General features: G+C 42.3%; 1 protein-coding gene across 2 annotated transcripts in view; it reads right to left on the minus strand.

Annotated features, from left to right (window-relative positions):
• The window catches only part of RTTN (rotatin), a 206,338-nt gene that overhangs the window by 37,256 nt on the left and 154,961 nt on the right, over window positions 1–14,121 (minus strand). For both annotated transcript variants that reach the window (XM_083187719.1, XM_083187718.1), the window contains 2 exons: window positions 9,007–9,196; window positions 2,287–2,369 (listed from right to left, as the gene is read on the minus strand). In XM_083187719.1, the coding sequence (XP_083043845.1) occupies window positions 2,287–2,369; window positions 9,007–9,196 (273 nt within the window). The remainder of the gene's footprint in view (window positions 1–2,286; window positions 2,370–9,006; window positions 9,197–14,121) is intronic.

Below are 14,121 nucleotides of genomic sequence, written 5' to 3' on the forward strand. Positions count from 1 at the left end.
TCACGGCGCCCATCGCGGGCATCGCGGGTACATTTATGTCTGGCCGCGACGCGACCGACGCAATGCCCGCGATTTCCCATTGAAACCCATGTTAAACATGGAAATCGCGTCGGTCGCGTCGCGGCCGGCCATAAATGTGCACACGATGGCCGCGACGCGATGCCCACGATTTGCCATAGGAATCAATGTTAAAAGGCCTGATGGACACGATTTTCATGTTAAATGGCTGAAAGGACCCGATTTTACCATAGGAAACAATGTTAAATGGGCCTTAGAGGCCAAATACTTACCCTGAACTCTGAAATGGCCCCCCCAATTGTTTACGCCACCCCACGATCAACGTCAACCCGAAGCGTGGCGAGCGCAGCGAGCCCGCGAGGGTCGGCGGTACGCGTCCTCCGACCTTTTCATACCCCCACTATCCACGTCGGCGTGGAGTTGAGAATAGAATAGTGTGGCGAGCGCAGCGAGCGCAGCGAGGGGACGCGGATACCACAGGTATCCGCGGGGCTCGCTGCGCTCGCCACGCTTCGGGCTCGGTGGCTCGCTGCGCTCGCCACACTATTCTATTCTCAACTCCACGCCGACGTGGATAGTGGGGGTATGAAAAGGTCGGAGGACGCGTACCGCCGCCCCTCGCGGGCTCGCTGCGCTCGCCACGCTTCGGGTTGACGTTGATCGTGGGGTGGCGTAAACAATTGGGGGGGCCATTTCAGAGTTCAGGGTAAGTATTTGGGCTCTAAGGCCCATTTAACATTGTTTCCTATGGTAAAATCGGGTCCATTCAGCCATTTAACATGAAAATCGTGTCCATCGGGCCTTTTAACATTGATTCCTATGGCAAATCGTGGGCATCGCGTCGCGGCCATCGTGTGCACATTTATGGCCGCCCGCGACGCGACCGACGCGATGTCCATGTTTAACATGGTTTTCAATGGGAAATCGTGGACATCGCGTCGGTCGCGTCGCGTCCGGGCATCTTTAGCCCGCATACGACGCGACCGACGCGACCGACGCGATTTTTTACCTCACGATGCCCACGATCAAGATCGTGGGCGCCGTGCTAGGTAAAGAGTACCGTAGTTTTTGCTAAACCTTTTCCTTATGTTACATTGGCCCATATTTTTAATAGTTTATTTGTGAAAAAACGTACAGAGCTTTAGCATGGTAATAATCTTGTTTTCAACTTATGTTAATTCATATTATTACATCTGCAAACCCACACAGACAATTCTGGATTTTCTTTCTTTGCAATTTTAGAACATGACGCTGTTATGAATAGTACATCGTGTCCCCTGCAGTGCTCACATAATAACAGACAAAATTGGGTGGTACAGTAGGTGTTGTTTTATGAACAAGTATGCTGAATAGAAAGGTGTTACATAGTAAGGGGGGTATTCAATCTTCGGGTCACGGCAGACGAGCTTGCTCGCCCGCCGTGACCCAGTCCCGTTCTCGGTCAGCTCGACCGAGAACATGCAGGCGGGATTCAATGTCCCGCCTGCAGCGGGACATGTCCTGAGATTCATCTGGTGAACGCAGCTTGACCAGACAGAATATGCAGACTTGGTAGTCTATACTTACTGAATATTAGCCAAATTTATCTGCACATGTGTTTCTATTTTGCTTACAGGGTTCAGACCATAGAGAAAGCTTGGTTTATAGTAATGAAATGATAACTATTTTAAGGTCCACTTATTGTAAGTGACATACACAGCACTGTACTTTCATTGAAATGTAAAATGAAAACACGGTACTATCAAATTAAAGTGAATGTAACAGTTAGGTCACGAGATACTGAGAATGAATGTCTGTTTGCTTTATTAATAAATATATTAACAATTTTTTTCAATATTCGTCAAAAAGCTATATATTATACTTTAAAGGCTATACAGACTAATATAAACATATACTGTCCTCTGGTTAGGGCACAAATATTCAACTATTTAATAACATTTAAAAGACAATTGAAGTTGAATAGTTGCTATCCTACATAAATCCCTTATTGGTGAATGTGTGTCCAACATGGGGTTTGGCTACAGTAAAATGCTGATTAACAAACAATGACTTATTTAAAAGCAGCTCTTTATTGGGGGGTCCCATGTGACATAAGGTTTGATTTTTTTTAGCGGTCTACAAACAAAAAATCGCCCCACATGCTTCAAGACATTTTAATACTTAACTTTCAGATGACATTAAAAGCATAATTTTTTGGGTTATAAAAAATAAATACATACTACCACCATAAACCTACTGTATATGCATACGCAAGAATATGCAACTTACTATTGTGCTTAATGTTGATTCAGAACCAGATGTGCTGGAAACACTAGTTGTGCTGTTCCAAATGTAAAGGGAATCTTCAGAGCCTGAAATTAAGATTATATAAATGATTAATTACACAGACATTTGTAACAGGGTTTCTGTCATTATTGTTTAATTTATTGCACCTTGCCTCTGCACAAGCACACTGTAAAACCGCACAAGCACACAGGTAAAATACCTTAATTTTAGTCCATCTGAGGGCCACTACATTATACTGTATACATATAGGTTAGCATCCTGGCATGAGGAGTTGGTACTGAATAGTTCAAAGAAAACTCAACCCCTCCCACTTCCACGGTATCCTGTTTATTTTATTATAAAATCCATATGAATAACACAAAACTATGAACAAAAAAATGGGATAACTGCCCATATGAACAATAACAACAAATCAGGGATGATCACAGTGTCACCCAGGTGTACTACAATTTCTTATGGAATCCCTCTAGTTGACACTGCTTTAGGTACATGTGAAACTTCCCAAAAAAATGGGAGGGCGATTTATGTGTAAAAGCCACGCTGAGCTATTTACAGTACATTCAAAAATGGCATCCATACCCACTTACCAAATGAATGGAAATGGTAACATTATGTGAAGGTGTGCACAAAAAGATTTTGATGCTTTGCACAGCTGTTCCACCAAGGCTCCATTGCATGCTGCCCAAGAAAGGGAGTAGACATGATCTTCGACGAAGGAGGTCTGGCTGAGAAGGTAGACAGTAAGTGTCCTGAGACAGCATGCTACACAGGAGAGTATGTACTCTCAAAAAGCCAGTCTGGAGTTACTATAATGACTGCCAAAGCCTCTCAATAAACATGCAGAAAAGGCCTGGATAGCATGGAGAGAGGTGGCAAAAGATACCCCAACAAAGGACCTATGGAGCTGTTATGGCATCAACAAAGGCGGTCTAAGGATCGCTAGACCAAGATCCATACTGAATTTTTTTTTAATGTTGGTGGCCATAATTCACATGAGGCCTGGCCCCACAGGGTCCCTATGTCCTGAAACACATCCTTGTCCAGCTCCTCTTTCTGGGAGAAAAAAAAGTCCACCTCCCATTTGTTTACTCTGGGAATGTAGACAATATGGCAGGAACACAAAAATCTCACCAACAAAGATGTGAAACACCTCAAACCTAGCATGAGAACTGAGAGTTCCACCTTACTTGCAGATTTAAGCCATGGCTGTGGCACGGTCTGACAAAGCCTGAACTGGGGCATTTCTAATCACCCAGAAATCCAGGATGTTGATGGAAAAAGTACATTCCATGTGGGATCAAAGCCCCTGATACTGCTGGTCCAGGAGGACTGCTCATAGTTGTAGTTCAATAGATATACAGCAAACAAAGTGAATACGTCAACCGTAAATGCAAAAGGTTGAAATGAAAAAAGAAGACAGCATCAAAGGACAACAGGAAAATGATCAACAAAAAAAAAAAAAATCTATTTTCAGTTTTTTTTGTCATTTTGTATGTTTCACCATATCAGAGTCAAATTAATGAAAACTCTTTTTTACTCACCTTACTTTGGGTAAGGCGTCTTACTTTGCACTGTGCTGGACACCGGTTACTATTCGCAATCAAAGTCCATGTGGATAGAAAATTATGACAAAGTTGAAAAAAATACCTTTGCAACCATTGTCATGTAGACTATTTGAGATTGACCTATTCATGTCTATATTTTTACCGTGCTGGATACCTTGTTCTCCACCCGGTCAAGCTGGTATTCATTATGACGAACACCAAGTTCCAAAAAAAAAAAAAGCATAAGCCTGTCACATTCGGAGAGTGGAGCCAACACCGTAGCGTCTTGCAAGTTTGAAGAGATAAGGGTACTTGTGGAGTATCACGGCTCCCACGACCTGCATCGTATGCTAAAAATCGCATCGCATGCGATCGCACCCGATTTTGCACTAAAATGCATCAGAATGCATTGAAATGTGTATTAAACTAGTGAAATGCCCCCAAATGCCATTTTTCATAGTGCACCACCCCCACTATCAACGTGAACCCGAAGCGTGGCGAGCGCAGCGAGCCCGCAAGGGGCGGCGGTACGCGTCCTACGACCTTTTCATACCCCCACTATCCACGTCGGCGTGGAGTTGAGAATAGAATAGTGTGGCGAGCGCAGCGAGCCACCGAGCCCGAAGCGCAGCGAGCCCCGCGAGGGGACGCGGATACCTGTGAAGCCCGCGAGGGGACGCGCATAGCTGTGAAGGTATCCGCGTCCGCTCGCCACGCTTCGGGCTCGGTGGCTCGCCACACTATTCTATTCTCAACTCCACGCCGACGTGGATAGTGGGGGTATGAAAAGGTCGTAGGACGCGTACCGCCGCCCCTCGCGGGCTCGCTGCGCTCGCCATGCTTCGGGGTGACGTTGATAGTGGGGGTGGTGCACTATGAAAAATGGCATTTGGGGGCATTTCACTAGTTTAATACACATTTCAATGCATTCTGATGCATTTCAGTGCAAAATCGGGTGCCATCGCATCGCATGCCATCGTATGGCATCCGATGCGATCGCATACGATTTTTGAGCAAAAATGCTCAAAAATCGGTAAAAATCGTATCGCATCGTATGCCACTACATATGGCATACGATACCATACGATGGGAGCCGTGATACTCCACAAGTACAGAGATAAGTTCTTTGTCTTGTTTGATAAAGCCGCCCTGTGTGTGGCAAAATGCATTATTTGAGGACAATGTGCCACCCAGGATTTGCCAGCTGACCAAGCCCTATGCCCCAGTATTATTTTACGGAGGTCCAACATCAGTTGCGATATTCCGTCAAACGAGCCTGCAGCTACACCAAAATGGGGGATACTCCAAGCGGCTGTTTAAGCCCGGGTAGCAGGACATAAAGGATGGTAATGTAACACTCCGTTTGATCATTCATAATACTGAGTGGCACCACCGCGGCCAGCAGCACCCTGCTAGCCTCCTAGTGTGGAGAGCTGCAGACTGCTGCCACAGATGGCCAATACCAGGATTAAAGTAAACAGTCTAGTGCATCTATACCTACATTTGGTGCATATAAATAACTTGGTATTGACTTTGTCATTTTTAGAGGATACCCATGAGCACCTGAAGACTATAAAAGTAGTTTGTCTGATAAATGCACTCGCGTACTTTTGGACTTATTATCCAAAAATTAAAGGAAAATTAGTCAGCAAAAAAAAATTAAAAACAGCCTTATTAAATATAAGGATATTCGGTACTTATGTAGTAACTGGGCTGCCGATTTTGAAATCGGGTCCATCGCATCGCATCGCACCCGACCAAATCGCATGCGATGCGATGCGATGCAATGCGATGGACCCGATTTTTCCATAGGATTCAATGTTAAAATGGACTGAGTCCATTTTAACATGGAATTCAATGGGAAAAAGGGGTCCTTTTCATACCCCTACTATCCAAGTGGGCATGGAGTTGGATATAAACCTGTGGCGAGCGTAGCGAGCCACCGAGCCCGAAGCGTGGCGAGCGTAGCGAGCCCCGCGAGGGGACACAGAATACCGTCCCCTCGCGGGGCTCGCTTCGCTCGCCACGCTTCGGGCTCGGTGGCTCGCTACGCTCGCCACAGGTTTATATCCAACTCCATGCCCACTTGGATAGTAGGGGTATGAAAAGGACCCCTTTTTCCCATTGAATTTCATGTTAAAATGGACTCAGTCCATTTTAACATTGAATCCTATGGAAAAATCGGGTCATCGCATCGCATCGCATCGCATCGTATGCGATGCGATGCGATATCGCATCGCATCGCATCTGATTGTATGCCTTAACTTAAGGCATACAATCAAAAAATCGGCAGCCCAGATACTACATAAGTACCGGATATTCATATATTGCATGAATATTTAGTGAACGCATTATTGTGCATGCTACTATCAACATATATTTTTTATATGTTTTTTTTTTTTTAAACTCCGAATTGGAAGGTTTTTTTTGCATAATTTTGTATTTTGTGCATATGATTTATGGTGTACAATAATCTGAGTTTTTTTATATAAAATTGTCTCTTATGGAGCACCACATGATTTGTATATTTTTTGGTTGTAGTCTTAGAGGTTGGCATACCTTTCTCGTGGTGACTGCTGATATACAACATATAACCACTTGCCCTAGCACTTTAGACATTTTCATTATCTATTTCAAGTTTGACAGGACAAACTGTGCAGAATCTAGAGATGGAGCATACGGGCATGGAAATTGGAGAATGCAATTGCGTTGAAAGCCACCATCTCTACCAGCAACTACATTCACCAGAGAATCAACATCTTGGTCAATTGTGGAAGAGACCACACCATGGACTGGATGCCCAAAACCTCTGAGTGTAAGAAAGACTTACTGACACAATGTCAAACAGGAGACCCAAGAACACTACCTGATGACACAGGTGAAGGTTCATATTTAGAAAATTCACAATCCAGGCATGAGTCTGTAGTGTCCACTGTTACCTGCAGATGCCAATGCAGAAGGCCCTCTGAAAAATTTATAACTACAGTATGGCAAACCCTTTGCATCTGTAGCAACCATATTGGCTATGAATTCTGTAAAAATTAATATCCCACACCAAAAAGATAAGTAGATTGCGATAACCCATGTAGATTGGAATATTGAGATAAGCTTCCTTGATGCTGAAAACTCCCCAGAATTTCATAGCCAAATGCAAAATAATGTGTCTTGTGGAACGTCTAGAACAGCGATTTTCAACCATAAAGTTTTCCAAATACAGATGGAGCACCCTGGTTCTTGGCCGGGGATCGCCAGCATGCTTGCGCTGGCGATCTCTGGCGCAGAGGCGCTCCATCTGACTTGGACGCGCGTGCGTCCCAGTTTCCGGATGGCGCCGCTGTGGGTTCCTGCCCGTCTCCACTTCAGGGAGACGGCGGTGAAAGCAACATGGCCAGCCCCTGCAAGAAAGAGGCCGGCTCCATCTGTAGAACGTGAATGAGGATTTCAGTCTGTGAAAGTAGGTGGGATAATTACTGACCCAGAAAAATAAACACAAGAACCCCAGCTCTAAATTATTTAATGCATCTTGGAAAGAAAAGTGGAACTAGTGCACTGAAAACAAAGTATACAAATCTTTAATAGCCAGTATGTATTTAGGTTATAGGGAGGATTAACTGCAGGGCCCTAAATGTTACGTAGACTTTAAATGTCACTTGGGGGCTAGTGGGGACGATAGATCAAAGAAACAAAGAGTACCTGTAGCTCAATCCCTATTTTTATCCAATGAAAGCTCAAATTGCACTTAATAAAACAGAAAATAATAATAAAAATCACATGTGAATAACAATGATTTTGTGACCTCATTCTACTAAAGTCTGCATCTTTTGCCATCCAGTTCATTTAGAATACTACTCATTGAAATATACAGATGTGTCCACATACTAGCCTCCTTTCATGTTAAAATGCCCTTCTAGTCGCAACTCTTGTTTTTTGCATCTTTTTCCATTATTTGCAGATTGAATGCGTCGCACAAACAGCTTCTGCTGATAAAAATTATATGTGGCATGTCTATCTCTATTCAGTGTGTAACTATGGCTGTAACATAGCATCTTTTATGCAGATACAGTGTTTTCCAGGAAAACACTGTAAATGTTCAATTTTGTATGCAGACACAGTGGCAGTCGCACACACTGACAACAGAGTCACATGGAGCTAATGTGTTATGTATAACGTGGAGGATATATATCACTGGACACATTTGTACTTATTATTGTAAAGCCTAGTCACAACTGTTGTAATGGCAAGGAGTAAATCAAAACTGTTAACCAATAGGAAAGTGTGATGGCATAACCAAGAAATTTGGGGTTGCCTCATGTCACTAACGTGATTTAGAAACACCCCAAATAACTAACTGTATTTTCCCTATTAAATTGCTTGAAAGAACATTTCATTTAACAGTGGTTGCAGTTCATTGAACTAGTTTGTTTAGAAAAGTCAAATTGGACAGCAATCATACAAAGGTTCATTTGTAACAATCTATAAAGAGCATAATTGCTCAGCTGATATGACAAATTTCAAGAGTAACATCTGTAAACTTTATTGTAATGGATGTTATCAAAGAGAGAAAAGTCTGTGCAAGCTCAAAGCATCTCTGTATACATAACATTACAGCTGCATAGACACAAACACAACACTCAATAACTGCCCTTTCATGATAATGTGTTTGTTATATAATTGTGTTTGAAGTCCTTTTAGAAATAGTATGGCTTTTAACATTATTATCACGTTGCAAATACAATTAACCTTTGTAAAAGCTTATGGAGGGTATGCAATTAGCCGCAATCACTGACTACCGGTAATCGCTTTGCAGAGGGGGCTATTAAATTATTCCCAATAAGCCACTGCAAGCCGTGTCTCCTGCCTCCAGCATGTGAAACAAATCCCCCCCGCCCCCCCCCCCCCCCCCCAGCTATCATTGAACCTGTGTTTTTGTTAGAAAATATATATTTTGGGGTGGCCAAATTGGATTGCCCAAAAAAGAAAAAAAATTCAGGAGAAACATAAGGAATAACTGTGTTGTTTATTCTACTTTAATTGAATCCCCACTATATTGTTCACATGTGTTTGAATTATTACACAGTTCTTGGATTGCAAATCTGTAAAAGTCACAAATGTAATTGGGCGTAAGGAAAAAAGTTGATTAAAAACAAACTGTACTTACAATTTACATTTTCTTGCATGGTTTTCGATGCTACTGTGGAATGATCTAAATCAAAAGTATAACGTCCAAGATAACAGTTTTTTGCCATGTGGCTCACATGTTCATAGAAGTGGTAATGTTGCAAGAGAGCCGCAAGTGCAGGTTTTCCTGCCAAAGGTGATCCAGTCTCCTCATCAAGTATACTCAATATCTAATAAAAAAAAAAAGCAAAAGAAAATAGATAAAATTACCACCAGAGTTCTGCCAGACATGTTGACCTGACAGAAAGAGGATAGAGGAAAGAGTGAGCAAAGGGGAAGATAAATGCAAGAAACACAGAGAGAAAAGAGATGACAGTGTTTTCAAGCCCCGTACACACTAGGCGACTTTCATGTGAAAAACACCCAGTGTGTACGGGGCAGCGATGAATGGTGTTAGCTGCTGCGTGCTCCTGCATCATCGCTGTCGGCCGGCGCTCATCTGCTGGTATTACCAGCAGATGAGTGACTGATAGGGCGGCTTTCCGTAGCGTCCTGCTATGAAAAGCCATCCACCCCCAAGGGAAAATGGCTGGGTGGGGGGGGACGGACGCTCAGGGTGTATGCATGAGCATTTTTCAGCCTAGCTATTTCCCCATCATCATGCACCATACACACTGGGCATAATCACCCAGTGCGTATGGACCTTAAGGACACTGCTTCTTCCCAAAATGCAGCTTGTAGGCAATAAAAACTACTAATGTTGCAGACTTCTTCAGTGAGCAGTGCTTCTTATATTCAGTTCTGTGCCTTGACATTTCTCAAAAACTTTAGTCAGAGATTACAGTTCACAACCAGACAGTCAAGATAAGGTCTACAATCATTTCATCAGTAATACCGCTTTCAGACCTCACTCTAGACCCGGGTTATTTCTGTGTCCTTGCCCAACCTGGGTTGAGGTGCGGTCTGAAAGGGCCACCTCGGGTCGAGCAACACTGGAGTTCAACCGTGGTAATGACCAGGGTTGAACACGGCTCTGACCCGTGTCAAGTGCAGTGTGAACGGGTGCCTGGGTTGGCGCTGTCAGCTTCAACTGCTGCCATCTCCCAAGCCCCCGGTGATGCGCCGCTGCTCAGCTCCGACCCCTTGTGACCTCACCAACATGGCAATAAGCCGGGTTGGTGTCGGAACTTTCAGACCGCATATGCCGTTTCGCTCCATGGATTGGACCAGTGTCCTAATGCCGGGTGCGACCCGGCATTTGCGGTCTGAAAACGAAATTAGTAAGTAAGTTTAATTTATATAGCGCACTTTCTCCATCAGGACTCAAGGCGCTTTTCAAAATCAGCATACAAAATGTATTGCACATTCCTCATACATAGCCACAGTATTCATTGTCATATGGATAGGGGAAATATTCTATACTTAATTCTGTCAGTACCTATTGGGAGGGCCTTAAAATAAAAAAAGGATTTTTGAGTTAAGACCCTTGACTGCTATGTTTGCAAGTTGTGAACTTGAGATTTCAGTAATTATATGTTAGTTGGGCTCCCACTAAGCTATTTGCTTAGTTTTCCGCGTACGCTCGCCCCGGGCTCGGTGGCTCGCCACACTATATAAAATCAACTCCATGCCGACATGGATAGTGGGGGTATGAGCGTACTAACTATAGTGGGCGCCCAACTAACATATAAGTACCGAGATTTCTTATAAGCAAGAACAGAAATGTATAGTAAATAAGAGGTTAATAATGAAGTATCTTGTTTCTTTTACGCTACTAATGATATATGTTTTCCAAAACAATACATACTACCATAGCAACAAATATTAAAAACCAATTAAGAAACTTGCACTGAATGTTCAACTTGACCTACTGTAGTTTATTCTTCTGCAATGATCAAATGGATATTGCAGTAATTAAACTATGTATCACCTAAGGTTACTACAAGAGTTATTTGTTTACATGATCACCTTGCAAAGTAAAATCTGTAATAAGAGGCACCTGAACCCATCTCTAAAATGCCAATGTATCCATATAAAAATATTTGCTTAAAAAAATAAGAAAAACAACATGTAAAATAAAAAAAAACAGAATTATTTTCTTCTTCTCCACACAAAGAACCTATAAAAGTTTCTGGATGCAAGGAGATCATATAATCACACAATAAAAAATAGCTGTTGTTCCTAATTAGGAACGTGAACACATTTTACTTCCCTGTGTGTGTAGCAAACTGAAAGCATACTCAGAAATATGAATGTGAGGAAATTGAACTCAAGCTCAATATAACGTAATTTTCCAGAGTCAAATTTATAATCTTTATATCCTTGCAACCTTTTTTTTTTTTTTTTTAATATGGCAGTAAAGCACATTGATGATGTTTTAAGTCTAAAAGCCATTGCCTCCCTTGGCAAGGAGGGGATGGCACTGTGTCAATTTCCCATACGTATAAATGAGTAAACAAAAATAAGGTACATACTGTATTAACCATTTTGCTCAATAGTAAAAGACATGACTAAAATTATCAAAGACATTTAGACTTTAAACCGTATTAACCCTACTCTGGAACAATATGGCGGAACATGTATAATTAATAGTACCAATCACAAAAGTTTTAATCTATGCTGTCCGACCTTATTTCAATACTGTTCTTACAAATGGCTTACTGCACTTCAATACTTTTACAATGAAGGGGAAAATGTTTGGCATGCTTTAAATTTCTATTCAATTCAGTTATGCTTTACTGAATCCTGCCAAAAATAACGTTAGCAATATAATTAAGAATTAGATAACACAAGTTCTATTTTGCGTGATATACAAATGCAGACTAAGCAATCTGTATGGCGAGGAAATGTAAATCAAGAAAGTGAAAAAGCTGAAACTTTGCATAGTTATTAAGGGAAATATAAACATAAGCAGTTTTTGTGCTCGACTGCTAAAATACAAACACAACCACTAGATCTGTGTAATTGTAGCTTAACAGGAATAATCTATGACAGGAGGGCTCCTTATTAACAAACTTACTCTTCTATGGAAATATTTTTTTTTCCATAATGGTGTATATAAGGATTTTAAATTAAGAAGTATGCAAATAAGCTAAACACACATACACATGTAAAAGTTTATATTGCACATTTAGAAATAGCTAGTTATCAGCTCGTCAAAATTACGAAACAGAACAGTAATGGTGGATGTCAGCAATGGTGGATGTGCATGCCCAAACAGAGCAGCACTTGAATTGCTCAGTCGCCATGTAGTAGGATGCTTTTATCAGTTCACTGAAGATCTAATTCCCAGGGTTAGTAATGTTTTTGGCTACCCAAATCTAAATAGAAAATACTGTTGACCCTCCGAATTTTAAGATGGGACTCCCTTATTGGGTAAATTATTGGCCCAATCACACACAGGGGGCTCAGTGTCATCCTAATCAGAGAGACAGTACCTGAAAGGACAATTGTTAAAGGGGGAGGAGAAGGTGGAATCACCTCTAATGGTAGGTGGAATTCTGTTCCACATTTACCATGGTCCTGCACAGTAATTCCAAAAGAAAATCCCACCCCACCACCCACATCAATAGATATTGCATGGAGCACTGCAGCCACCACACCCTTCCTCAATGCCTGGCAACAGCATGGTTCTTCTCCACCTGCTGCATGCACCTTCTGGTACTCAAAAACACACTGTCGGATGGCGTTCATTCCCAGTGACTTTTTTTTCTGGCACATCATTTGTAATTTGTGATGGCATTCTGTCACCGGCACTGAAGTGAAGTAAAACCTTAAAAAGTGAGCAGGCACAATTCTGAAGACCAGGAAATAGGGGCCTGGAGGGACACAGAGGCAGGGAAGCTTCTGGAGGGACAAAGGTGTAGATGCATACAAGGTACACTACTGCGGCCCTTATGTGTATAAGTGGCACTACTGTGGGCATTGCATATAAGGGACACTATTGTGAGGCATAATATGTATAAGATATACTACTGTGTAGTGTATCGTGAAAAAGGGGCACTACCGTGACATAATATTAGTCAGGGGCACTACATTATATGTTATTCTATAAGTTATGCTACTTTGATGCATAAGTTGAGTTGGGGGTACTATCGTGTGACCACAACTATCCTTGTGAGACTACTGTCCCAAAAAGTATTGGAGGAAAAGCACAAATTAATAGTTTGCAGGGGATTGCCAAAAACCCTAGCACTGGCCCTGTCCCGCCTAATCAGGGGGCGTTTAGATGTCGTGTGAAATGAGTTCAACTACCTCTCCAGGACTACTTTAAGCACTGTGCATGGATATCATGCAAAAATCCAGTGATTTAATCCTTTGTGATCGAAAGTGTTGGGGGAATGGAATCCCGGAGGTCGGAAGACAGACACTGATATCCCATACACCTCATAGGTAAGTATCCTAAGCCTTACCTGCAGCCTATCCCTAAACTAAACCCAGACTATCTGTTCCCCCTTAATGCCTAACCCTAACCCCCCCCCCCACACACAGTTTGACCTACCCTGCAGTGCCTAAACTAGCCTCCACATCCCCCTGCAGCCTTACTCTAACCCTCTCTAGCATACTGTACTTAAGCTTGAGATGCCCACAATTGGTCTTCTCACAAGTGTTGGGATTCGGACATCCTGATAGATAAATATGCCATTATTACCCCAAATCATTAAAATTGTGAAATATTATCGTGTCCCACAATGTTAAGATGTCATACTTAAATTTGTTTTGTTTTGCATTCTAACTAAGCAAACGGTTTATACAGAAGAGTTTATGGCTGAGTTTAAATATTCCCTCTTTGTTCCTCTAGTCCAGGCATGTGCAACCTGCGGCCCTCCAGATGTGCTAAAACTACACATCCCAGCATGCCTTGCCACAATTTGGCTATTAGGGAATGCTAGAATGATGGCAATGCATGCTGGGATGTGTAGTTTTAGCACATCTGGAGGGCCGCAGGTTGCACATGCCTGCTCTAGTCTTTATATCACTGACTAATCCTCTAGAATTACTACTGTTTAGGCTGGACTACAACTTTACATTAGTGCTCTGATTACAAATTATTATTTTAAGAGCGCAAGTCTTGAAAGGTCTTGAAAAAGGTCCACACTGGGAACGAAACATCGTGAACATCGAAACATCAAGTGTGTGAGCATTATTGGTGCAG

The sequence above is a fragment of the Crinia signifera genome, chromosome 5, assembly GCF_055691185.1.
Source record: "Crinia signifera chromosome 5, ASM5569118v1, whole genome shotgun sequence".
Lineage (NCBI taxonomy): Eukaryota > Metazoa > Chordata > Amphibia > Anura > Myobatrachidae > Crinia > Crinia signifera.